Raw genomic sequence first — 27,931 nt, 5'->3', positions numbered from 1 at the left:
CCTCCTCAAGAAGGCTAATACTTTCGTTGACAAGTAATGAGGCTAGAATGTACAAAGTTAATATCATGAATACCCACACCAAGTGTGTGATTATGGTTTTAGGTTCTCGCCTTTTACAAACTTGTCTTCATCACGAAATTGTGTAGGCCACCACAAACCTACTACTAGTAGGAAAAAACTTTTCGTGGTGGGAAATGTCTTACCGGACTAAGGTTGTTCTAGGATCAAAACATACTCAAACTCTTCCTAGCATTGTCTCATTATCTTGTATTGGCCTAACTTGTATAATTGTCTGGGTATCAATCGATAGGGGGACTCTCTTCATGATAAGACATCTTGCTCATTGTATGTTTTGGGGTCTTTCTTGGGACAAGTTGTAGGTTAGATAATGAGCCATTTTCTCTACCCATTCACAAATCAATACAGTCTAGTAGATTATCATCTATTCCAACTAGGGTTCTCCATTAGGGATGTGCCAACAAAGTAGTCGGCATGCACATGCTATGAGCCTTTCTACAGTCATTGATTCTAGTAGAATTAAAAACCAATGGGTGACCTGTCACATACCACAAGTCTTGTTGACAAGAGGGGTTCTACAAAGGCTAGTGGTTCCACTCATGTAAGGGATGGTGAGGTTTTGTAGAAGAGAGGTACTCCACTTTTAGGAGTAAAAGGTTAATTTAGCTTTCTCCAAAAGTCCAACAGCACTTTCTGTTCTATTGATGAATTTATTCTTTATAGTAAATATTTAGAATAAGTTAAACTACATAATATACTCCTTTTAGGGACCGGCTTAAAGTTTGTGTTAATCTATTTCGTATGAATACACGAACCATGGCTTGTGGACACAAAGGATGTGCTTGCAACATTTCAGGATTACAAAGACCAAAAATTACGATAGGCTTTAAATTTAGATAAAGAACTTCACGACAGTCCTTTTCTATCTACAATTACACTTGATAGTGTAAATGGCTGAATAACGATATTCATTGGCTCGCGACAAAAAAAAGGGGGGGCCTGAATAACGTGGGCTGGTAAGATCTCTCTTACGGTAAAAATACACATGATCATGTGCGTCTTCTCTTCTGTCTCTAGACACGCCGCTACTCAACCAGCCCAATGAATTTCAATTTTCTACACAGGATCATATAGAGATATCAATCATGTCCATCCATGCGCTAACCGGTATTAAAAAAAGTTTTAGTGAGACCATGTAACTAGTTAGCAGATAATACATTATATATCCAATATTGAAGCTATTGGTATCATGTAACTAGTTAGCAGCAGCAAGTACAGTATATCCAATATATTGAGACTATTGGTATAATAATGTAAGTTAAGTAGTTAGCAGCAAATACATTACATCCAATATTGAGCTACACTCACAATCTCCAAGGCTCAAGCCCTTAAAGTATGGTTTAAAAAATACATTATATCCAATATTGAGCAACACTTATCATCTTCGAGGCTTTTAAAGAAGCAATCAAGCCCTTAAAGTATGGTTCAAAAAATACATTATATCCAATATTGAGCTACACTCACAATCTCCAAGGCTTTAAAAATCAAGCCCTGGTTTGAAAAATGAACCTTTCAACATCTGTGTCGTGTCTTTTGCAGGGACGTGTGAATGGCAAGGTTATACTTACACTATTGTCAATATTAGACACAAGACACAACATCTGAGAGTCCAGCACTGCCTGTCAGAGAGCTGCACTAGAGTTGCCCCTCTTGCACAAATCATGCCTGTTCTGCCTCAAGTGACAAACCTTTCAAAACATGTTCAACAGCTTCCAAAGAAGGGGGGGGTGCAGTAGGCAGCTCCTCACCATCATTACGACCGATGTTCTCAACAACCACAGAAGAAGCTTGACTTTTCTCAATTAGATCTGCGAGTTCAAGTTCTGCAAGTTCTAAATCCAAGTCATAAACAGAAGAATCTTCTGTTGGAGTTCCTGCACCCAAAATAGCATCTTGTAATCAGTGTAGTTCTATAATACACGATTGAGTTGAGGGTTGTAAGAACACGCATAACCACCTATATCACAAATATGTTTGTATATATGCTTTGAGCCTAGAACCACCTACCAACAAGAGCACTTGCAGCTTCTTTATGTAGTGAAATGGCTTCATCCACTTCATACAGGCAGTCCTGTATATCTTCTAAAGGGACCATGTGCTCTTTCAAAGCATCTGTCCCCACTTTCATTGCCTCAGAAACCTACATCAATGGGTGCTTCATGATCCTTCGCAGCTAGATCAAAGTGAAGACAAGGTGAGAGAGTCAATATGTATGAAATACAAGCTCAGTTACTACCTGCTTGGTCATTTCTGCTTGTGAGATGAAAGCTAGAAGCTCTTGTATCTTTCCTTGGAACTCAGTACATTTTGATTTGTTTGCTGCTAGTGTGTGCATGGATTGAGCATGCCTTTTAGCAGTACTCCTGTCCTTCTGTTGGAGGGCTCTAATAGCAGACTGTTTTGACCTGAAACCTTGAGTGTTAGGAGAGTGCACACCCTACAATACACAGAACAATACCAAGCTTTAACATCTACCTTTTTTTATATAATCTCACCGGCTATATGCTTTCTCTAGTACATTCATCTGTGTGTGGAGTTTTTCCAAGGTCCAATAGAGATGCAGCATGTAACAGTCCAGATTGGAGATGTCTGATACACGATCTTGAGTTAAGGAGACTTTCATGCCCTGCAATATAAGAGGCAGCGAGCAATTACCCTTGAACTTTACACTGTTTATGCCCAGAAAGAAAACATCCTTAAACACTACTTAACTTCATAAAGCTAGATGTGTACACTTGTGCAGGGGCATGTGTGCATCACACACACACATTTACTGATAGGTACAAAGCATGAATCGGTTTAACACAATGAAAGATTGTGTCTTAAGGAAGAAGAGAAAATCCCCGTGCACCTCCCTACTTGTGAAGAAAAAAGAAAAGAGAGAGAGAGAGAGAGAGAGAGAGAGAGAGCACCTCAACTGGCATGTTTCCCTCTGTGACATAAGTCCGTCCTCTTTTAGTTCTTATCAACTCTTTCTTTACAATGGCTGCCTCTTCTTCTCCTCCACAAAGCTTGGTAAAATGTATCATTGTGGATACACAAGATGCTGTCCAACAATTTTCAGAGACAGCCTTGGTTACCTCCACAAGGCGCTCCTGAGTTTTCAAAAACAAAGAGCCAATGTCAGACAAATATATATGATGTAAAAAAATGCATACGCAGCCACAATTACCTATACATGCAATCTAGAATAACAAAGTGTCACAACTGCAGCTAACCGCAAACCTCAGCCAGCAATATGCTTTCAAAGCATTTCTCTGAAGGTTAAGGTTTCAACCGTTTTGCATTGATGTTTTGACATGTTAGTGCTGTCTAAATGCACTACTATGCCAGTTCTTTAGTTAAATTCTTAATTGTAGAGAGACCTTTAACATCAAGGGAAGGTTGTTCTACTGCTCAAACAAATGAACATGAAGAAAAACCTTTGAGTTACATGCACTAGAGCTGTCACTACTAGCCGTCGCCCAATGCTGTCAGCATTCACATGGGTATTTCCACTCTGCCAAAAAAGTCCTTTCCGGATTTGCTGCCAAAACCAACTGAGGCTTGACTCGGTTTCTTGTCGATTGTCTAGTTCCTGTAGGTCACCACATTTGTGCATTTCTACCTGCAAAGATAGAGCCTATTAAAAGGGTAATTGGTAACACATCAACAGCCTCAAGATGAGCACAAAAAACATGCCAGAAGATTGTGTTGACATTGTCAAAATTTGAGATGATTCAAAGCACAAACAACTCTATCATATACCAGAAGCAGAAAGAATTCTATGAACTATGCCCTTCCAAAATTTCCTGTATCCCATGGGATTGAGCATCAATTTTCATTCACCCAGACTCCACAAAATTACAGAACAGAAAAAGAAAATTTATGGACATGGAAGCACGTTGATTGGAATTTATGCCTTTTGGGATGCCTTTTGGGCAGAGTTAACATATGCAACCCTGACATCAAAAACAAAAACCAACAGAAGCTTTTTTGTGAAAATACAAATAGAGTTGTCTAAGACGCGCATTCTGGATAAAAGCAATGATATATCATTAAGCATTTTTCGACACAAGCGTTTGCAATTCCATATCAAATTTGAGGTTACATCATATAGTATATATAGCCATTTCAAGAAATGAAAATGCCATGTCAAGTCAAGGGACAGAAGCATAATATCAAATGTAAGTATAGACTAGAATGTACCATTTCAAGATCTGAATATGGAGTCAAGATAATAAGAAATGTACTGCCCCTAGGCTTACATCTTGAGGCAAGATTGTCGTGGATGATTGTTCCACACTTACGACAGCCTCATGGTCTCCATATTGGGGAAATATTGCCATAGACGAGTGTTCTATACTTAAGGTAGCCCCAGAATTATGGGAGGAAAAAAGAGGGAATATCCTATACGGCAGTTTAGTTGAGGGAAGAATGTCTTGACTTTTGTTGAGAAGATTAGGTTTCTCTGTGACCATGGATAACTTATTGTTGTCAGCATGGTGAGGATGGGCCGTTGTGCCATATTTTCAAATTTGACGTTACATCATATAGTATATATAGCCATTTCAAGAAATGAAAATGCCATGTCAAGTCACAAGGGACAGAAGCATAATATCAAATGTAAGTATAGAATGTACCATTTCAAGATCTGAATATGGAGTCAAGATTATAAGAAATGTACTGCCCCTAGGCTTACATCTAGCGCTACAGACACAGTTTTACTTGAGGCAAGATTGTCGTGGATGATTGTTCCACACTTACGACAGCCTCATGATCTCTATATTGGGGAAAGATTGCCGACGGGTGTTCTATACTTAAGGTAGCCCCAGGATTATGGGAGGAAAAAAGAGGGAATATCCTATATGGCAGTTTGACGTGGTGGGCTAACTTGAAAGTCAATGTAGCTTCATGTGGGTGGTTATTTTCTGCTGAATTTGACTGAGGAGGGAAGAATGTCTTGACTTTTGTTGAGAAGATTACATAGATAAGGTTTCTCTGTGACCATGGATAACTTACTGTTGTCAGCATGGTGAGGATGGGCCATTGTGCCATATTTTCCTTGAGGTCTACTAGGTTTACTGGTGATTTTAGAATGTGCAAATTTGGGTTTTGTAGAGTAGAGATCCCTTTATAGACCTAAATTCATGTTATCTTACAGAGTTGGATCGGTACTAGGTTTTATTACCAAAAATAATACTTAGGTTTTATTACCAGAAATGATACTTAGGTTTTATTACCAGAAATGATACTCGAGGGAAACATGATATGCAGATGCGTGATATATACACCATTGATGGTATGACCTATACTTGATTTTTCAGATGCCTTTGGCTCACGTATGTACTCTAGTCCAACCAAGATCATAGCAAATATTGGATGGCATTTGTTGTGGAGTCCTTGCATGCTGTAAAGGTAGCGGATTTTCCTTAGCGAGCATTTTGGGATCAGCTACATGTAGGGTTTCTCGATACATCTATGTTCCTATTTGGTGGAGCTATTTATAACAATTTACTTAATTATAGCAACAATGGGCACTATATAAGTAAAACATGGATTATTGTTGTCATAACCTCACTATTGTTTAGAGTTCGACCAAGACTCCCACTACATGTGTGGCAGAGCATACGTCAGCATGTGGAAGGATTGGCATGGATCTGTGGGAGTCAAACCTTAGCCACTGGCTCGGGGGTGGTTCGAAGCATAGAACCTACGATTGGGAGGTGAGCTAGCATGCACCTCTCTTAGCAGGGCTGTTCTAATCACTCGTATTTTGTGGCTGATATCATGGCACAGTTGAGACGAACTTTTGAGATGACTGATCTTGGTCTTCTCTCATATTTCCTTGGCATGGAGGTGGTCCAACATCGTAATGTTACTTTTGTGTCCCAACAAAAGTATTGTCTTCAACTCATTACTTCCTACTTTCCTGATGGTGCTATCCTTGTGGCTACCCATTGGATCCAACCATCAAACTTCAAAGGAAGAGAACTCACCTCCAGAGTCCACATGAAGAGCGAGCCTACCGCCAAGTGGTTGGGAAACTCATATGGCTCACAAATTCTCGACCTAACATTTCCTATTGCACATTCATTTTAAGTCAGTATTTCAATGCTCCTAAGGGACCACATTGGAGTTCAACAATGAGGGTTGCTTGCTATCTAGCAGGTTGTTTGCTATCTAGCAGGTTGTTTAGACCTCACTACAGTCATGGGATCACCCTGCGTGGTTATACGGACTCCAACTGGGCCAGTGATTTCGATTCCCGACATTCTCATGGTGGTTATTTGTACTCCCTCGAATCTGCCCCTTTCTCATGGTCTAGCAAGAAGCAGAATACCATTGCAGGTTCTCCCGTTGAGGCCGAATACCGGGCCCTCTATGACACCACCACTGACGCTATGTATCTTCGTCAGCTTCTTACGGAGATGCGCATTCCCATTGACACCGCTTCTACCATCTTCGTCGACAGTCGGAGTGCGATTGCCGTTGCTGGCAATCCTATTTTTTCTAACCGTACTAAGCATGTGGGTGTCCATTTTCATTTTACCAAGCAACAGGTTGAGCTTGGTACCATTACCCTCCAGTACATTCCTACGGTGGACAACCATGCAGACATCCTTACAAAGTCCGTCAACCGGCCCATCCTTGAGCTTCTTCGCGAATGGATCGGCGTCAGTCCTCCACTATCACCCTCCACATACTGAGAGGGGGATCTTCCTCTCCTTTCAGATTTTTTATCATTGTTGTATCTGGCACATGAGTCGGTGAAAACCCCATGAGGACACGGCTCATGTGAAAATCTCTTGCATTGTGGGTCGTGGCATTAATCCAGTACCGCCCAAACTCAAACGGTTCCATACCATTGACAAACCAACACCCCATTCCTCTTCCTGATTCTCTTCAAACCCCTTTTTTTTCATCATCTCCCTTTTGGCCTGAGAGGGGATGTGTGAAAACATGCCATTTTATCCAGCCCAAAAGGATATTTTTGGGTACTTTTGGTATTTATTTTGTCTTTGCTGCTGCTGGCCGCCAAGTTTACCCTGACCGACAACCTTCACTGGCTCTCAGAAGCTCTGAGGATGCGGTTAGCACCACCACACAGGGAAATACTAACCACACCACGAAAACTTCCTGAGCATGGTCAGCATAAACATGTTTTGTTCCTGCTCTGCACAAACTTAAAGAATTCTCTGAATTTAATTTAACAAATTTTAGATTTACACAAATGAGAAACATGAGGACACCTTGGTATAACAAGTATAATTTGGTACAGCAAGTACACTCTGATATAGTAGGTACACTCCGATACAACCAGTACAATTTAAGTACTAGAGGTACAATTCAAGTACTACAAGTACAATTCAAGTACAATGCAAGTACAACAGGTACTATTCAATAAGTACAAGGTACAACAAGTACTATTCAACAAGTACAATAAGTACAGTGGGTACTATTCAGCAAGTACAGTCCAAATTCAGCAAGTACAGTCCAAATTCAGCACACATGTGAAATTGAACAACAAGTACAAGCAGGTACAGTCCAAATTCAGCACACGTGTGAAATTCAGCAACAGGTACACGTAGGTACAGTCCACGTGGACAACAAGTACAGCAAGTGAATTCAACAGGTACAGTCCACGTGGACAGCAGGTACAGTCCAACAGGTTTCCACGTGTGAATTCAAAAACCAATTCAGGGCTGAAGACTATGCAGAAATCAACCCTTAGAGAGGTAGGCGATGGAGAGAATGAGGGAGCGATGGAGAGAGAAATACAGCCAGCTTCCCCACGTGTGAAAAATGACTAAAGTAACTCATGCAAAAGCTTATCCCAAGGTTTTTTAAAAGGTTACATAATATTAAAGGGTATTTAAAATGCTCATGGGCACCCTACAAAGATAATGTCCAGTCCCTAATTTAAATGTGTGAACACATTGGCTTATAAATATTAAAGTTGGCCATAACTTATAAATTTTACATTTTAAAAAGAAAAAAATGGTAATACTTACCACCTGTTCACACGCCACACCAACGAGTCAGCAAACAACACTCCACGGTCCCCGTCCAATGTACTGGCACGGCATAACAGGCAAACACACGCAAACAAGTCGTGCAAAAACAAATGTATACATGCAGACATAAATGCATGTACAGATGTAATGGACGAAACCTCCCTTTCATGAAACTTGTACAAAAATTTCTTGTCGAGCACAAAACTGGCACGACAAAAATATAAAGATATGTTCTGGTCTTCCCATGGAGTGACAGTGCCATAGATAAGACACCATCCTGGCCATACACGGGTGGCACCATACTGGCTCCCGTCCATACAACATGAAGCAGGTCACACACGGGTGGCACGAAACTGGTTCCCATCCATGTGACGCAGTACTAGTCACACGGGTGGCACTAATCTGGCTCCCGTCCATGTGACACCAAAAGACTGGCCCTTTCACATGGGACACTGGCCTCGCCCCATGTGAACATGGCACAAATCTGGCCGCTCTATGGAGTGACAATCCCATAGAAGTGGCTCCAGAAATGGAGATGGACCAAATGGTGACATCCCCCCTGGCTTCTAAACAGTTGTCCTCAACTGAAAAGCCTCAAGATATGCCTGCAAAAGCTAAGGGTAGTCAGCAAAATAATCCTCGTCTATCCACTTTGCATCAATTGGCAAATAATTTTTAAATTTCACAAGGTATCTCCTAGAAAGCTTCCCATGTGGTAACTTTATCTCCTTGTGAAATACAATCTGCTCTGGCTGAAGGATCTCCTCAAGCTCATCAACTTCTGGCGGATCTTTTGTGATGACAAGCTCCTCTGGATCTGGCCCCACATACTTCCGCAAAAGACTCACATAAAAAGCATTGTGAATCTTCCAATGGCTGGGTAAAGCAAGCCTGAAGGACACTTCATTGATCTTGTCAATCACTTTGAAGGGTCCATAATATCGAGTAGAAAGCTTCTTTGGATATGATCCCTCTCATCTTAGCCTAGCTTTCTCAAATTTCAGCAATACCCAATCACCTTTCTTGACTTGCATGTCCCTTCTATGCTTGTCAGCAGGCCTCTTATGCTTGTCATGTGACTTGGCAATGGCTGTCCGCACCTGAGCAAAGGCTACATCCAAGTCACGCACATACTCCTCAGCTGCAAAAACCTCATCCTTTGTACAAAACCACTCTACCATAAATAATCTCAAACGAGGCCATTCCCGTGGAGGCATGAACTGTGTTGTTGTAGGCAAACTCTACAAGTGGAAGATACTTCTCCCACGCACTCTTTTGATCTGCCACATAACACTTCAACAAATCCAACGCGGCTGAATTTGCAGCTTCACTTTGGCCATCCGTTTGGGGGTGATATGCTGATGAAAACTCAAGCTTAGTGCCCATGTTATCAAATAAAGCCCTCCGAAAGAGGCTCGTAGTCCTGGATCTCTATCCCCAACAATGGACTTAGACATACCATGATGCTTGAAGATGTGAGCAAGAAAAAGCTTCACCATATGATCAACTTTAATGGTTTTCTTGACAGGCAAGAAGTGAGCTTGCTTGCTAAACCTGTCAACAATGGTCCAAATAGCATCATTCCCATGCTGGGATCTAAGCAAATCCATGATGAAGTCCATAGTAATGCTTTCCCATGGCTGCGAGCGAATAGGCAATGGCTGAAGCAAACCTGGAAGCTTTTGCCTGTCAAATTTCACCTTTTGGCAAGTAATACATGCGCGTACATATGCCTCAATGTCTTTACACATGCTTGGCCAAAAGAAATATCTCTCAATCATGCGTGTAGTAGACATGATACCTCTATGACCAGCATAAGGTGGAGCGTGACATTCCTCCATAACCTTTGGACGCATATCCTTCACCACACATAAGCAGTTATTCTTCATAAGAACCCTCTTTGATCACATAAGAGGCATGTGAGTGACCAACCATCAAATCAGTTCATATATGGCAAAAATCAGCATTCAAATGATACAAATCTACAATCTGAAAATGAAACATGCAAAGAAAGTTTGCCATTCTCATCTGCTTCTCCGAGAGCTTTGTTTGAGATAGGAAATATCTCAAGCTTTGATGATCTGTCTTTACTACAAATTCAGCCGCAGGAAGATAATGTTTCCATATCTTTAAGGCATGAATTACAGCCAAGAGCTCTTTTTCATAGATGTCCATATAAAGCTCGGCATCATGCAATCGACAGCTCTCATATGCAACTGCATGACCTTCTTGATTTAGGATAGCCCCTATACAATTCCCACATGCATCACATTCCACCGTGAATGGCTTTTGCAAATCGGAAACAATCAATATGGGTCCACATATGATAGCATTCTTGAGTTACAAAAAGACATCTTGCTCCTTAGAAGTCCATTTAAAAGTGGCTTTCTTCTTCGTGAGATCATGTAAAGGCGTGGCAATCGTAGCAAAATGTCTTACAAAGCACCTGTAGTATGAACATAACCCCAGAAAGCTACGTACCTCATGTACATTTTCCAACTCTTGCCAATTCCGAATGGTTTCAATCTTGGCAGGATCCATTCTTACACCATCCTTGTATACAATGTGGCCCAAATAGTGTATCTATGAAAGAACTCACTTTTCTTGGCATTAATGAAGAGTTTATGCTTCCGCAACTCTTCAGCCAAATGAGTCCTATGCTCTTGCTCATTCTTGGAGAAAACCAAGATATCATCAAAGAATACACCTGTGAATTTTCTATGGGGTCGGAATATCCTATCCATCATACCATTGAATGTGACTGGAACATTGGTGAGACCAAAAGGCATCACCAAAAACTCATACAATCCAAAAGTTGTCCTGAATGCAGTTTTGTGGACATCCTCTAGCACCACTTGTATCTGGTGATAACCACTCTTCAAATCAATACGGCTGAAACAAGCCGAGCCATCAAGCTTATCCAAGATGTCATCAATGCGTAGGATTGGAAATCGGTTCTTGATAGTGAGCTTAGTTAGAGCTCTATAATCCACACACATGCGGAATGACCCATCTTTCTTTTGTACAAGAGGCACGGGAGAACAAAAAGGTGAGGAGCTTGGCTGAACCAAATCTTTCTCCAAAAGATCATTAACCTGCTTCATAATCTCTTCTTGTTGTGCGACAGTGTCACCAGCTTGGACATTTCCCAGTATGAAAGGAGTCTAGTGGACTCTAGGATGTCTAAATATTTGAAAAGTACAAGCTTTGGGAATGGGAGATTATCCTAGAATACAAAGGACCACACTCCTAAAATTTAGGAGAGTTGCTATTTTTGGCCCGACTCCAATGGAAATTCTGTTCGCGTCATTACATCTGAAATTGAGCAGATACCAAGAGTTGGCAAAGTGCCTATGACATCTGGAATTGAGCAGATACCAAGAGTTGGCAAAGTGCCTATGACAGAATGTCAACCAGTTGAGATATATTTAGAGATGGAAGGACCCATCTCTTAGATTGGGACATGTGGCAAGAAAGTGGACCAGAGTGAGACAAGTGGCCTGACACTTGTTAGAAAGTGGATCAAAGTGAGACAAGTGGCCTCACACTTGTCACTTCAGCTATTCATAGTAAAATTGGACAGGGAACGGAAACGGGAAACAAGAACGGGAAATGTAACGGGGAACGGGGACGGGACGGGAACGGAGATTCCTGGGAACCGGGACGGGGAACGGGGGACGGAAAGGGACGGCAAACAAAATATGCAATTTTAAGTAAGCACTCATTGAAGAACCTTAACAATACTAAAACAAAGTCACTTTACACTTCCAAAGCATCAATATTAAGTCATACTAGCAAAAAAATGAGTGTTACAAAAAAGGAGATCGGGCACCCAGGGCCCAGTCGCCGAAGGCTAAAGCAAAAGACAAGGGCAAAGGCCTAGGCCCTAACCACGTAAGTGGCATACAAAAAAGAGACTATCACTAGAGTAGTACATATGTCAAAAAGCCTCAAGGGGCATGTGAAGTGCTGGCCTCACGATCATGGGTCCCTGCAATGCCTGCAGGCTCCATAGAGATGTCCTTCACTTGCTCCTCCAACTCCTCATCATCTTGAGACATCTCCCACTCGGTAAATGCATCAGCCTTTGCAGTTGCACTCTTGCAAAGCATTCGCAAGTTTGCACTCACAAAGACTAGATCATTTGCACATTCGACCCCAAGACGGTTCCTCTTCTTCGATGCAATGTGACTGTATGAGCTCCAAAGCTGCTCTAGGCAAGAGGAACTCACTGCCTGGCTGAGAATGCGGATGGCTAGATGCTGAAGCTCAGATCCATCCGAACCAAAATCTTCCCACCACAAAGCAGTCCCAACTTTGAAGCGATCATCCTGTGCATCCATGTCTCCATAAAAGAGCCCTGAAAGCTCCTATACCTGGACAACTGGTCACGGATCTTCCACCTAACATTTGGGTCAGGCACAAGTCGAGTCAAGACAAGTCTCCATAGCTTGCTCACCTCTGCGTCACTTTCTTGCCCTTTACCCTGAAACTCAGGGTCCACCACATAGGCTGCTGCATGCAAAGGAGAGGAGTAGGAGTTCCACCCACGCACACATAGGGCACGGATCTCCTCGTACCTGTCCTCATCTGGCTCCAAATCCCTCAGCTTCTCTATCATGCTGTCCATAGCCTCATATACCTTGCCGATGCATGGCTTCATACCATCCACAAGCCTCATCAAGTGGACAATAGGTTGAACCATAGCATCAATGCACTTCACTTTTTCCCAAAAATCAGGGCTCTCTGCTTTTTCCTTGCATAGAGCTCCTGTCTCAGTGGAAGCCAATGGTGAAGAAGTGAACTCGTCACTAATGAACAACTGTCTCAATGCACCACTACACTCTTTCAATCGATGGAGCATCAAGAAGTTGTAGGCAAATCTCGTATCTGAGTATTTGAGGAGCTGACGGCTAGATTTTTTGGAGAATTCATGGCGTAGGAACTGATGGTTTGTGACAAATGTCACTATTTGGCTGCCCACTTGGATGATAGGCCGGATCCATGGCAAGTCCCCAATATCCTTCAAGAGATTATTTAAGCAATGTGCCATGCAAAATGACACAGTGATGTTGGGGTACATGCTCTCAATGATCGCTCCGGCTGCCGTGTTTGAAGCCTCCCCATTAGCAACAAAGCCCACAACTAGGTCTGGGCAGGGACACTCCATTCCTTGCCCATTGTCGCTCCGTGTTTTCTATTGCTTGATCCACAAGCCTCTTCTCCTTCTCTAGCAATGTGGTGTGCAAGGACTCCGATGATGGGGGCGTATAGTTTGGACCATACTCCCCTATCTTCTTCACCATGACCTTGAAGTAGTCCGATCTATCCACAAAAAATGAATAATTTAATAACCGATCAACTTCAAAGTTCAAAGTTCAAGTAACTTGTAAGAGGAACATTGTAAAATGATAGATCTTAAGCTAGACATCTTAATTCTTGATTACCTGGCAGCATGGAAAGCAATGTGGTCATGAAAGAAGAAGCGGGCTATGGTCGTATCCACCTCTTCCTTCTTCTTGGGGTCCCAACTACCCTCAAGAGTACTTTGCCGGCGTGAGTGTGTGGATGCGGTCGGCATGGAGGAGGATGGTGTTGGGGCCCGTTCTTGTGGGGCGGGTGATGCGCCCGCGGGTGCCAATGAAGTGGATGCACATGGGGATGCCGAACCTTGGGATGGCCTCTCTAGTGTTGCGGGATCCACGGCCACATGCGGCACTCTCCTCCTTGAAAGCAAGGCCTCATGTGCGGCAACACGTTCAAGAAGCCTCCTTCTTGTTTCCGGTGTGACCTGATCACAAAATCGGACCTCATGACCGGGCTCATGCAAGAGGTGAGTTCTCACTTTATCCGCCCCACCCGTTCGCCTATATGGACATAGCTTGCAGGACCATGGGCAAGAGCCTCCTCCACTTCCGGGATGATCGGAGTTGACCTCTTCCCACCAAGACCAACCTTCGGTCCTCCTTCCTCTATTCGTATTGGCGCCGCCAGAACGAGGTGCGGGGGATGGTCGCGATGAAGATGCCATGGAGGCAAGTGCCAAGGAGGCTTGAGCAATGGAGGTGAGTGTAGGAGAGAGATGTAGGAGAGGCTAAAGCAAGAGGAGGTGAGACCGTGAGTGTAGGAGAGATGTAGGAGAGGCTTGAGCCTTGAGCAATGGAATTATGGAGGTGAGAGTAGGAGAGAGATGTAGGAGAGGCTAAAGCAAGAGGAGGTGAGACCGTGAGTGTAGGAGAGAGATGTAGGAGAGGCTTGTCACTTGAGCCTTGAGCAATGGAGGTGAGACTCGAGAGTAGGAGAGAGATGTAGGAGAGGCTTGCCAATGGAGAGGTTAGAGCAAGAGGTGAGTGTAGGAGAGCAACAAGACTACAAGTGAACTTGAAATTACAACTTACCCAAGGTCCCAATGCCACTTGAGCCTTGAAAGTTGAGGGTTGAGGAGAGCTAGAGCCTTGCCGGGTTGCTCAATGCCCACTTGAGTCTTGAGCCTTGAAAGTTGAGGAGTGTTGAGCCAAATTGCCAATGAGCTTTCCACTTGAGCCTTGAAAGTTGAGGAGCGTTGAGGCTTGAGCTTGAACCAGGAGCCTTGCAAGTTGCTTGACCCTTGCTTGAGCCTTGCCAATGGGGGCTCTTCTTATAGCCATGGACCAAGTGGAGGGCTGCTCAACGGCTAGGCGCCCAACGGCACACTACGCAACGGTCCGCTGACTGTCCCGTCCAGCTCCATCCCACACAAACCGCCGTCCCGCCATCCCGGAATCGCCGTCCCCTTGCTGCAGCGCGGGCTCACACGTCCCCTGGCCGTCCGGTTCCGTTCCCGCGCGTTATGGGACGGTGTTGCCCCGTCGTCCCAGGGGTCCGTCCCCCACGTCCCCTGTGACTATGCAGCTATTGTGTGGCTCTCCACTTGTCATTGTAGCCTTCTCTTGCCATTTTAGCTCATGGAAGGCCCAAATCTATAAATTGGAGCCCTCTCTCTTCATTAATGGACGCTCTCTTGCTGCACACTAGCCTCTACCATTGTTACAGGCTGCCCTAATGATGGCTACCATAGTCACAGGGGACGTGGGGGACGGACCCCTGGGACGGGGGAACGCCGTCCCATAACGCGCGGGAACGGAACCGGACAGGGGACGGCCAGGGGACGTGTGAGCCCACGCTGCAACAAGGGGACGGCGATTCCGGGACGACAGGTTGGCGGTTCGTGTGGGACGGAGCTGGACGGGACGGTCAGCGGACCGTTGCGCAGTGTGCCGTTGCGCCCTGTAGCCGTTGGCCGCCTGGCCGTTGAGTAGCCCTCCCCACTTGGCCCATGGCTATAAGAAGAGCCCCCATTGCCAAGGCTCAAGCAACTTCAAAGGCTCCTGGCTCAAGCTCAAGCCTCAACGCTCCTCAACTTTCAAGGCTCAAGTGGAAAGCTCATTGGCAATTTGGCTCAACACTCCTCAACTTTCAAGGCTCAAGACTCAAGTGGGCATTGAGCAACCCGGCAAGGCTCTAGCTCTCCTCAACCCTCAACTTTACTATGATGGCTACTCTCTTTCTCTCTCTCTTGAAGGCTGCCCATGAAGAATACCGGCTGTTGGGGACTGTTTTGGAGGCTTCCATCGCGAAGAAATACTGAAGGAAAGGGTGTTTAATCATTTATTATGATTTCTAGCCATTGTACTTGTTGTACCAGCCTTTGTACCTGCTATACAAGCCTTTGTACATGCTGTATCAATCCTTGTACTTATTGTACTTGTTGTACCACCCATTGTACCGACTGTACCAACTTTTGTACTTGTTGTACCAACCACTATACCTGCTGTACTAGTCACTGTACATGCTGTACCAGCATTTGTACTTGTTGTACCTATTGTACCAGCCACCGTACTTACTGTACCAACCATTGTACCTGTTGTACCGACTGAATGGAGAGTTGTACTTGCTGTACCAGCTATATTGCATGAAGACCTGTGTTTTTGGGGAAGAATCAGTACCCACACGGAGATATATGGATTATATTGTTGGCTCGGCATTTCTACAACCTATTTTCCGGCTTGGTAGCCTCGTGTTGGGCTGTGTTATGGCATTTGTATATGGATAATCCGGCATCTCCCGTGGGGAGAGCAAGGCCCTCAAAGCTTGTACATGATATTATTCTCCTTGGGTAATAAAATACTCCAAGGGGGGGGTCGGCCCATTCCGGCCTCTATGCGGTGTCACACGTGCAAGCTCCACTTTCAGCATTTGTGGATGTTTTGTCTAGCTTTTATGTTTCATACAAAGTGATGATGATGGATATATGTTAAGGTTGTGGCCATGTTTAAATGTTTTAATATGCATTGATGGTATCAACAAGTGTGTCAAAGGCCCTAGTCCCCCGGGCACCCGCCGCGAGTTTCATTGGTATCAGAGCATAGGCTTTCTTGGAAGCAGAGGCTTCCTTCTATCAATAAGGAAGAGAAAAGATCTCAAGTGGGGACCACACTTACCATCATTGCTGTTAAGCATGGCCAGCCGCTTCATAGCTTATGAAGCAATATTGTGGATTATATTATCAAGCTTACAGGCAAGCTATATGGAGATATATCTCAAGATATCTTAAGGATACGGTGACGAGATATTTCTTTTGGCTTCATGGGCAAAGAAAAGCTAAGTATACTTTGAGTTTGCAAAGTTGGTGCTTTTGCTATTTACTATGAAGTGTTTTTGATGTTCACTAACCCTTATATAGCTATGTAAGGAGAAAGGTGTTGTTGTTTGCCTTGAGATGGTTTCAGGGAAACATTGTTTATGGCTCCCTTTATTGGGATGGATTATATCTATGGAGATTTCTTTCTTGGACGAGATTTATATAGATATTGGGCTTCACAAGCAATTTCTATGGACGAATCTGTCCAAGTTTATAGAGAAGAAATATTTGGATATCTCATGGATATGATGCTTTTATGGATAAAGTCCACCTCTACTCCAAGGTGTGTGGTTAGCACGGAGTATGTGGTAAGAGTTATGGTATACAAGTCTATGGATTCCTGGACTTCTTTTCTAGGGATTTGGATCTATCCTCAGTACCCACACGGAGGTATATGGATTATATTGTTGGCTCAGCATTTCTACAGCCTATTTTCCGGCTTGGTAGCCTCGTGTTGGGCTATGTTATGGCATTTGTATATGGATAATCCGACATCTCCCGTGGGGAGAGTAAGGCCCTCAAAGCTTGTACATGATATTATTCTCCTTGGGTAATAAAATACTCCAAGGGCGGGTCGGCCCATTCCGGCCTCACACGTGCAAGCTCCACTTTCAGCATTTGTGGATGCTTTGTCTAGCTTTTTATGTTTCATACAAAGTGATGATGATGGATATATGTTAAGGCTGTGGCCATGTTTAAATGTTTTAATATGCATTGATGGTATCAACAAGTGTGTCAAAGGCCCTAGTCCCCCGAGCACCCGCCACGAGTTTCAGGCACTCACACGATATGCGGGTTTATTAGGTGGAGAACTACCTGGCACAAGATCTATGCGATGATCCTCAAGCCTTTGAGGAGGTAGTTCACCTGGCAATTCATCAACAAAACAATCTTTGTATACATTAAGAAAATTTAGCCTATCCTGAGTCAAAACATCCACATTTTCATGACTTTGTTCAATGTTATCACAAACAAAAATCAAATACGCGGAAAGACTCTTTTTCATTACTTTATTAATCTCGATGTGAGATACAACTGGAATAGAATCCCCTTCCTTGCCAGCATCAATAACATGCATGCGGCCTTTATGCATAAAGGAAATTCTGTTTGTCTTGTACTCTTTGCGGGGCTCAAGCCTATGATGCCATGGCTTGCCAAGCAATACATCACATCCATTGAGAGGTGCAACCAAGAAATGCTCATGATTAAGATAACCCTGAATATGTATGCGCAAATTTCCAATAAGTGGGGTAACCTGCACCTCTTTACCAACAACGGCAGCTTCTGCTTCAATTTGAGGGCCCATGTCCTCAACCTCAATGCCCAAGGCAGCTGCCATCTAGGTAGAGATGAAGTTATCTGTTGCACAATCATCAAACATAAATAAAGCAGGCTGATCCTTGATTTGGCCCCATGCTTTGCATACCATCCTCTCTTTACCATCATGCTTCGTGTTTCCCTACACATCGGGAACGGCATGCACATTTGCCTTGGGTTGCTTGTCCTCATGCTTTTTTTTGCGATTGGGGCATTGCCTAAACATATGCTCTTTACTTCCACAAGAAAAGCATTTCCCCTCTTTTGCATATTGCTCTCTTTGCTCGAGAGTCGAGCCAAATTTGTTCTTCCTTCACCCATTATCCGTGGATGATGGTATTTTCAACTTTACCTCCCTTCTGGGCTGTCCACCTTTTTGCAGGTTTGGGACAACCCTCTCTTTGCCTTTGGAACCACCTTGATCTTACTTGATTTTAAGCAGCAATTGCTCCATAGCAAGAGCAGATGCTATAAGCTGCTGTAAAGTGTGTTTCGGGTGCAATTCGATGCCCGAACAGTAGGCTGGTTGCAACCCGGAACGAAACTTTCTTTTCTTTTCATCTTCGGAAAGTTGGCCCATTATCCTTGGATTAGGTATTTTCAGCTTTACCTCCCTTCTGGGCTTCCCGAAAGCTCCTTTTAGGTGGCCGTCCACCTTTCTGCAGGTTTGGGACAGCCCTCTCTTTGCCCTTGGAACCACCTTGATCTTACTTGATTTTGAGCACCAATTGCTCCATAGCAAGTGCAGATGCTATAAGCTGCTGTAAAGTGTGTTTCGGGTGCAATTCGATGCCCGAACGGTAGGCTGGTTGCAACCCGAAACGAAACTTTCTTTTCTTTTCATCTTCGGAAAGTTGGCCCATTATCCTTGGATGAGGTATTTTCAGCTTTACCTCCCTTCTGGGCTTCCCAAAAGCTCTTTTTAGGTAGCTGTCCACCTTTTTGCAGGTTTGGGACGACAAAACTCTCTTTGCCCTTGGAACCACCTTGATCTTACTTGATTTTAAGCACCAATTGCTCCGTAGCAAGAGCAGATGCTATAAGCTGCTGTAAAGTGTGTTTCGGGTGCAATTTGATGCCTGAATGGTAGGTTGGTTGCAACCCGGAACGAAACTTTCTTTTCTTTTCATCTTCGGATAGTTGCATGAAAGGAGTAACCTCGAGCAAAACTTTCCAAAATTTGCTCACATACTGCTGCACACTCTCATTATTCTTTTGGTCAAGTCTATCCCACTTTTGGGTGAGTGTATGCTCTGCATTTGGAGGTAAAAATTGGGCATAAAATCTGCCCTTGAACTCTTTCCAAGTGCAAATGGGATCTTTGGTGGTCTTTTCAGTGATCCACCAATGGACAGCTATTCCCTTCAAAAACATGCTTGCATGACAAATTTTGGACTTCTCAATGAAGTCCTCTTCACTAAATACAATATCAAACTGAGCCACAAAAGCAAGCACCTTAGAGGCATCAAACTCCCCATGATAGACATCAAACTTCACTGACTTGTCCCCTGCCTTGAACTCCTTGAGCTTTTTGGCATGAGGCTCAAGTTCTTCTCTTTCTCTTGCCCTTGTCCAACGGAGCAGCTCTCTCTACATGAGCTCCATGGGCAATCTTAGGTGTTTCACTACGCAAAGTGACATGGGCCTTTGGTTCTTGTGGCCCCACTGCATGTGACCTCGCTGAAAGATGCATTGTCTCACCAGGAGACAACTCAATAGGCAAAGTCTTTTGGCTTTCATGCCAACCACTATCCCCATGATGTACATACTTGGAATCCATAAGGCCTTCAACATGCATGAATCTGTTTCCTCCTCTGCCATGAGGAGTGAATGCATGACGAGAAGTGACCGATACTTTTTCTTTATGCAAATATGGTCTCAATCTTTGAGAGGCTCGGTCTCCATGTTTCAAACGGGGTGGATTCTTGAACATAAGTTGTCCATCCTCTCCTTCTTTTAGGTCAACCTTACGGATAGGATAAGAGAGTGCCAACTCCCTTGGGTTCTTGCCCACTTCTCGAGCCATAGACTCAAAAGTCATGTCCACCATAGCATCAACTTTCTTGGCTTCTATGACACTTTGTACATGGGGGTCTTCATGCAAGAATTTCAGCTCTTGCTCTTTTGCCTGCAAGAGCCTCTTCATGTGCTCCAACTCAGCCCTCGATGCATTGGGCTCTTCCTCATGCATGGGCTCTTTACCACGTGATGGCTGTCCCATCAATGCACTATCATAGACTCTCTCAAGAGGCTTATGCCTTCCATGCAATGCATCGGAATCAGGTACAACAAGTACAAATGCTAGTACAATAGGTACGATGGTTGGTACAGCAAGTAAAAATGGCTGGTACAGTCGGTACGATGGCTGGTATAGCAAGCACAACAAGTATAAATGCTGGTGCAACAAGTACAATGGCTAGAAATCATAGTAAATGATTAAATACCTTTGCCTTCAATATTTATTCACGATGGAAGCCTCCAAAACAGTTCCCAACAGCCGGTATTCTTCATGGGCAGCCTTCAAGAGAGAGAGAAAGAGAGTAGCCATCATTAGGGCAACCTTCAACGGTGGTAGAGGCTAGTGTGCAGCAAGAGAGCCTCTATTAATGAAGGGAGAGGGCTCCAATTTATAGATTTGGACCTCCCATGAGCTAAAATGGCAAGAGAAGGCTACGATGACAAGTGGAGAGCCACACAATAGCTGAGTGTTCTTGGTATCTGCTCAATTCCAGATGTAATGACGCAAACAGAATTTCCATCAGAGTCGGGCCAAAAATAGCAACTCTCCTAAATTTTAGGAGTGTGGTCCTTTGTATTCTAGGATAATCCCCCATTCCCAAAGCTTGTACTTTCCAAATATTTAAACATCCTGGAGTCCACCAAACCCCTTTCAGACTAGGAAATGTCCACGCTGGTGACATCCTCCCTAGCTTCTTAAAAGTTGTCCGCAACTTTAAGCTTTAAGCCATATATTCAAGATATAATCATGTTCCATCGAATCGGCGAGACGAGACAGTCTCAAAAATCCAATATAACTAAAGAATCCATGTCCCAAAGAAATGGGCGAGACTAAATAAGTCTTCATAATACCAATATCAAAATCATGTCCCAAGATAAATGGGCGAGACAAAAAACAGTCCCATAAGTCCAGATATCATAATCATGTCCCAAGTAAATGGGCGAGACAAATCAGTCCCATAAGTCCAGATATCATAATCCATGTCCCACGAGACAAATCAGTCCAATAAGTCCAGATATCATAATCCATGTCCCAAGTAAATGGGCGAGACAAATCAGTCCCATAAGTCCAGATATCATAATCCATGTCCCAAGTAAATGGGCGAGACAAAATAAGTCTCCTGCCAACAAGACATCGGTCCACATGGCCGTTGGCATAGACATAAGTCCCGTCATGTCCACTTTACCACTTGCACTCCGTGTTGGTACTCTGACCACACACCTTGGATGAGAGGTGGGCTCAAGTAACAAGATAAAACAATCACTCGCAGGCATAGATAACCTGGTGTTCCATAAGCATTTCTGCTACACATAGTTTATAGGCATTTCGGCCACCAACAGTTTGTAGGCATTTCGGCCACCAACTCACACTACCCTCTCAAGTGCCCATGTTCCCTTCCATTTGCTCTCTATTGTTCCACCCACACATGGTAGAAACAATCTTCAAGAGAGCATGTAGCACAAAACAACACTACACAGGGTATGTTGTGCTTGTCACTACCCTTTGAAGTGCCCATGTTCCCTTCCATCTGCTCTCTATTGTTCCACCCTCACATGGTAGAAACAATCTTCAAGAGAGCACGTAGGACAAGAGAACACTACACAAGGTATGTGAATCATGAGTTTCATAAGTCCAATGCATCCCAAATAAAGGAAGCCAAAAGGAATAATCCATCCCAGTAAAAGGGAGTCATAAACATAATCCATAAACCTGAGGATGGATCCAAATCCCTAGAAAAGAAGTCCAAGAATCCATAGACCTGTATACCATAATCCTTGTATACCATAACTCTTACCACATACTCTGTGCTAACCACACACCTTGGAGTAGAGGTGGACTTTATCCATAAAAGCATCATATCCATGAGATATCCAAATATTTCTTCTCTATAAACTTGGACAGATTCGTCCATAGAAATTGCTTGTAAAGCCCAATATCTATATAAATCTCGTCCAAGAAAGAAATCTCCATAGATATAATCCATCCCAATAAAGGGAGCCATAAACAATGTTTCCCTGAAACCATCTCAAGGCAAACAACACCACCTTTCTCTTGCATGGCTATACAAGGGTTAGTGAACATCAAAAACACTTCATAGTAAATAGCAAAAGCACCAACTTTGCAAACTCAAAGTATACTTAGCTTTTCTTTGCAGGTTGGTCATGAAGCCAAAAGAAATATCTCCTCACCATATCCTTAAGATATCCCGAGATATATCTTCATATAGCTTGCTTGTAAGCTTGATAATATAATCCACAATATCCATATGGAAAGAGTGCTAAATGTATGCACATAAAGCCAACTCCATACTTCCAAGATAAATTTTGTGAATTCATAAATCCTTAGATCAACAAGCTATCTACTGCTCATGCTCTTGCTTCATAGGCTATGAAGTGGCTGGCCATGCTTAATAGCAATGATGGTACGTGTGGTCCCCACTTGAGATCTTTTATCTTCCTTATTGATAAAAGGAAGCCTTCGCTTCCAAGGAAGTCTATGCTCTGATACCAATGTAACTCGCAGCGGGTGCCCGGGGAACTAGGACCTTTCACACACTTGTTGATACCATCAATGCATGTTAAAACACTTAAACATGACCACAGCCTTAACACATATCCATCATCACTTTGCATAAAACATAAAGCTGGACAAAACATCCACAAATGCTGAAAATGGAGCTTGCACGTGTGACACCGCATAGAGGTCGGAATGGGCTGACCCCCCCCTCCCCCCCCCCCCCCCCCCCTTGGAGTATTTTACTACCCAAGGAGAATAATATCATGTACAAGCTTTGAGGGCCTTACTCTCCCCACGGGAGATGCCGGATTATCCCTATACAAATGCCATAACACAGCCCAGGCCCCAACACAAGGCTACCAAGCCGGAACATAGGCTGTAGAAATGTCGAGCCAACAATATAATCCATATACCTCCGTGTGGGTATTGATTCTTCCCCAAAAACCACGGGTCTTCATGCAATAGAGCTGGTACAGCAAGTACAACTCTCCATTCAACCGGTACAGCAGGTACAATGGCTAGTTCAACCGCTACAGCAGGTACGATGGCTGGTACAGTAGGTACAACAAGTACAAATGCTTGTACATCAGATACAATGACTAGTACAATAGATACAATGGCTAGTACAGTCGGTGCGGTGGCTAGTACAATAGGTACAGCAAGTACAAATGTTGGTACAGTAGGTACGATGGCTGGTACAATAAGTACAATGGCTGGTACAGCCGGTACGATGGCTGGTATAACACGTACAGCAAGTACAAATGCTGGTGCAACGAGTACAATGGCTAGAAATCATAGTAAATGATTAAATACCCTTGCCTTCAGTATCTGCTCAATTCCAGATGTAATGACACGAACAGAATTTCCATCGGAGTCGGGCCAAAAATAGCAACTCTCCTAAATTTTAGGAGTGTGGTCCTTTGTATTCTAGGATAATCCCCCATTCCCAAAGCTTGTACTTTCCAAATATTTAAACATCCTGGAGTCCACCAGACCCCTTTCAGACTGGGAAATGTCCAGGCTGGTGACAAGTGGGTGTAGATCTCTGTATCAAGATATGCTCTCACACACGCACTCCACGAACACACACACACACATAAGAGCATATATTCACACAAAGCCCTTCGTACTGAATTTCTGTCAAACCTCCAGAGATGCAAGGCAGACTCAGCCATAATGAAGCCTAGTGCTAAGGGAAGTAGCAAATAGAAAGAATTAGTACAGCAAATAAGTAGTTGATAGGGCAAATGCACCGCTAAAGATAGAAAGAATAAGCACAATATCAACTGGCCGCAACTCGGACGAAAACTTCACGATGTGAAATTTGCATGTCCGCTAATACGGCTGAATTATATACCTAGATGAAACCAAGAACATGCCCAAATTCACCTTTTAGGAACGTGCATGTTATATACTCATGGTAATCAATCCACAAGACTATATAACTATCAGCTCCATTATACATAGTATGGACTAGATACTATGACATCCCCACTAACATCATCAGTGCCCAATAGAGGGTGTAGATCTCTGTATCAAGATATGCTCACACACGCACTCCACACACACACACACACACATACACACATAAGAGCATGTATTCACACAAAGCCCTTCGTACTGAGTTTCTGTCAAACCTCTGGAGATGCAGGGCAGACTCAGCCATAATGAAGCCTAGCACTAAGGGAAGTAGCAAATAGAAAGAATTAGTACAGCAAATAAGTAGTTGATAGAGCAAATGCACCGCTAAAGATAGAAAGAATAAGCATAATATCAACTGGCCCCAACTCGGATGAAAACTTCACAATGTGAAATCTCCATGTCCGCTAATACGGCTGAATTATATACCTAGATGAATCCAGGAACATGCCCAAATTCACCTTTTAGAAACGTGCATGTTTAGCGTTAGGTATGGAACAAAAATGACCAGCAACTAGAAATAGTTTTGCCTGGAAATAGCAAGGTTTGAGTTAGATCTCAGCATTTAGTGCATCTAGATCAACAGTTAGCAGTACCAGCACTGCATGTTTCAGCCCTTACAGCTTTGGAACAGAAAGTAAAGTCAATAGTTGAACGCGAAGCATTCAAGAGTCGAGAGGAGATATAAGCAATTATTGCAAATATTCATTCATGCAGTCAATGTGTTTGTATGTCAATTAGGATTAATTGCAGCACATAAACAGCAGGCTTCCAATTAGCATGTTCCAGATGATCACCATGAGCTGTGATGTGCTATTCGAGGAAGAGCCACACCGAGTGGAGAAGAGTGTTCCCGCCTCCACCATTCCGGCTAGGACAATTCTACCCATGCAGACACCCGTCAGCTGCTATCCTACTTATCATCTCTCGAGTTGAATCTGTGTCTTAAGTGAATGAGTAGAATCTCTCTCATGTCATTTCACCACAAGAACAATCTTAAATCAGCTACAAACTGCCAAGACCGTGCCTCCAAACCTTAGTAATGCAACAAACCTAGACAAAATTTGTGATAACATTGTCACCAGCTCGTACAATTTGAACATGAAATGTTTTTAGATGTGGAGACAAGGTCACAAAAATTAGGCAACTTATGGAGAAAACATAACTTTGTGTGGTGCCTGTAGTACTCTTCATCCAGTTTCCATAGCAAATCCTCATCTTTACTTGCAGTACATTAATCATCGAATAGTAACAAGGGGAAAATCTGATCAATGGTAAGGATGGGTAGAAAACTAAGCTTCTGCATGTACACCTAAGATAACATGCTTTCCAATGTACATAAATGCATCCCCCTTTGCTAAAACAAAACATTGTTTTAAGAAATCATCATACCAGAACTTGATTGATGCACAAAGGCGTCAATCCTCCCCGCAAGAACCAAGAATGTTGTACCTACAGCCACATATTTTTGAGCTTAGCATGAAGAAAAATGTCAAAAGATTGCAAACCCAACTGAATCACAACACGAAAGTCTGATCCTACAAACCTAGCAAATACACTAAGTTCTAAGTCATCTCATGGGCTTTTAGATAGCCTCATAATGTGCTCTCGATCACGAGCACATATTCAATGTCCAAGTAACAACAGCCTGCTTTGCACATTTTGCATATTATTGCCATGATGTCGAATGCTCATCCCTTTAGATCACACATCACTTCCCAAATGCGGTTTGAATTGAAAGTAGCTTCTCTTTGAATCTGATCAACACCAGAAATACCGCCAGAGGTTCTTACTTTATTGATACTTCTTGAGACCACCCACCATCAAGGATATCACACCCCTTTATTTGTCATCCAACCCATCTTCTATAAGTACTATGCTTGTGGATCTATCTTGCTTGAGTTGAAAACTCCTAGTTGTTGAAAAAAATTATATACTTGTGAAACCTTCATAAGCATACTTGCTGGATTTTTTGCATAAGGCAATACCCAATACCCATGTTTCTTTTGATTCCACTCTCACTTAAAAAAAACAGCAGTGTTTTACGTCTTTGTGTTTTGTTATACGAGACTTAATGTCACCATCATGACTGGTTCGTATTCGTCTTTGTTTCCTTATATCAAGCTCTATGAGCAGCTTCTAAAAAGAGGGCAAATGGGTGTATGAAGTCTTTCGTTCATGTAAGTGCAACTCTTCAATTGAACCTAGCATGTCAACATATGAAGGTAAAGCTTTCAATCCACTTCCCGCTCTTCTTGAGCCACCATTGCTCGGCCAATTTCTATGCATCCATGCTTTGGTGTGGTGCATAGTAACAGCTTACTCTCACAGGACGTCCAATATGATCCCATACCAATCCATATGCAGCCTGGCAGGGGAAAAATAGGTTTGCTTTTTCTTCTTCTTCCCCTTTGCATTTGTTAATTCGCATCTCCCTTTCACCCTGTTTGCCTTGCCATGATGCCGGAATTGGCTGCCCAAGTTGCCACCACTCTCACCCTAATTTGCTCGGTCTTCAAAACAACCAATTGCATTCACTGTCATAGATCAAGAACTAACAGATATGGAGCTAGAGAGGCATCTCAAAGAATGCAATCTCTTCCAAAAATTCTGTGAGTGAACCAACAAAAAAGAGTAATAGCACAGTTGTGGCAGGCTGCAGCAGTGAGGCATACTGATCATTGTGCAGGGTTAATATACAAGAAGCTTTATTGGCTCCTTGTCAAATGTGCTGCCGGTGAACCGTCAACACTCAAAATAAGAGGCGTTAATAGTTTGCACATGAAACAAACCGTACGGATTGGCTGCATAACATGTGCCCTTATCACAGCATGTCAGCACATTTCCAAATGTGCATACTTGGTCACAACTGTGAGCTTCTATACGTACTTGTGGGTATAACTTGCTCGAAAAGTTAACCTAAGTTATCCTACTCTGAGGACCCTCATGGAGCCCTGATCAAGCTACTGGAAAAACTACAACCATGTCTTATAGATCCAATTTTCCCCCAGTGATAATACCCTGGTTTACCGAAGCAGGTCTAGGATTCTAACCGAAGGCTTCCTGCATATGATGGGACTCGCTTGGTCTACTTAATACTGCTTTTTTTTACATGATAAAGGTTGATAAAGCTCGTACCGCATGTGTATCTATGACGAGGAGGTTGAGCTGGCAGGCGACCTTGATGATGAGGTCCCTCCAGAAGAGAAAGCGGGCTTCCCAGTCCGTCCTTTGGCCCGTGAGGGCCTTGAAGCGAGCTGCAGAGACGACGTCGTCCTCCCAACCAGGTACGTTGGAGAGCAGGAAGGGCTGCAGAGGAGAGTCCATTGGCCTTCGAAAGGCGCAACTCGGTGGTGAGGAGGGGTGGCTATGGAGACCTCAAGAGATGAACTATTTGACAAAGTGTCTTTGCGTTACCCAAACTAGTGGCATGACTCGTCCTTACAACGGGCAAAGTATTTTAGGCTGGAAAAAAAATCTTATATTTAATTGATGACTTAACAACCTACATATATATATCCACACCATGCTTGTCACAATATCAAAGCTTCCAAAATACTTAGTTTTCTTTGAATAAGCGTCAAAATTTACATACATATATATTTAGCATTTCAACCTAACCAAAAGTAGTGGTAACAACTAAATACACATGCGCAAACCATTAAAATAATCTTCGAACGATTG

The 27,931-nt window shown here is 43.2% G+C and overlaps 1 protein-coding gene across 6 annotated transcripts; it reads right to left on the bottom strand.

Moving 5' to 3' along the window:
* Positions 1 to 1,469: 1,469 nt before the first annotated feature.
* Positions 1,470 to 27,700, bottom strand: LOC147614046 (SNF7 family protein). 6 transcript variants are annotated; one of them, XM_086780587.1, is made up of 10 exons: positions 27,386 to 27,463; positions 25,640 to 25,699; positions 25,414 to 25,511; positions 25,045 to 25,300; positions 3,512 to 3,700; positions 2,991 to 3,173; positions 2,574 to 2,704; positions 2,315 to 2,483; positions 2,086 to 2,218; positions 1,470 to 1,952 (listed from the first exon to the last, which is right to left on the bottom strand). In XM_086780587.1, the coding sequence occupies exons 4-10, from the start codon at positions 25,135 to 25,137 to the stop codon at positions 1,738 to 1,740; spliced, it is 1,113 nt and encodes a 370-aa protein (XP_086636713.1). In that variant the 5' UTR covers positions 25,138 to 25,300; positions 25,414 to 25,511; positions 25,640 to 25,699; positions 27,386 to 27,463; the 3' UTR covers positions 1,470 to 1,737. The 6 variants fall into 6 exon arrangements, with proteins under 6 accessions (XP_086636713.1, XP_086636715.1, XP_086636710.1 ...); XM_086780589.1 differs by having other exon boundaries at positions 3,512 to 3,685; positions 25,045 to 25,511; XM_086780584.1 differs by lacking the exons at positions 25,045 to 25,300; positions 25,414 to 25,511 and having other exon boundaries at positions 27,386 to 27,700.
* Between the last annotated feature and the right edge of the window lie 231 nt (positions 27,701 to 27,931).

Source organism: Cibotium barometz, chromosome 42, assembly GCF_041138505.1.
Source record: "Cibotium barometz isolate CiBa-2024 chromosome 42, ASM4113850v1, whole genome shotgun sequence".
In the NCBI taxonomy this organism is placed as follows: domain Eukaryota; kingdom Viridiplantae; phylum Streptophyta; class Polypodiopsida; order Cyatheales; family Cibotiaceae; genus Cibotium; species Cibotium barometz.
Note: the sequence above shows the minus strand (reverse complement) of the source record. Positions and strands in the feature narration are given on the sequence as shown.

Coding starts and splice junctions, on each gene's coding strand:
- LOC147614046 (XM_086780584.1), bottom strand. CDS start 27,574: ATGGACTCTCCTCTGCAGCCCTTCCTGCTCTCCAACGTACCTGGTTGG. Junction 2,484..2,573: donor CTAGAGAAAGCATATAGCCG/GTGAGATTATAT, acceptor TCAAGGTTTCAG/GTCAAAACAGTCTGCTATTA. Junction 1,953..2,085: donor AGCTGCAAGTGCTCTTGTTG/GTAGGTGGTTCT, acceptor TTTTGGGTGCAG/GAACTCCAACAGAAGATTCT.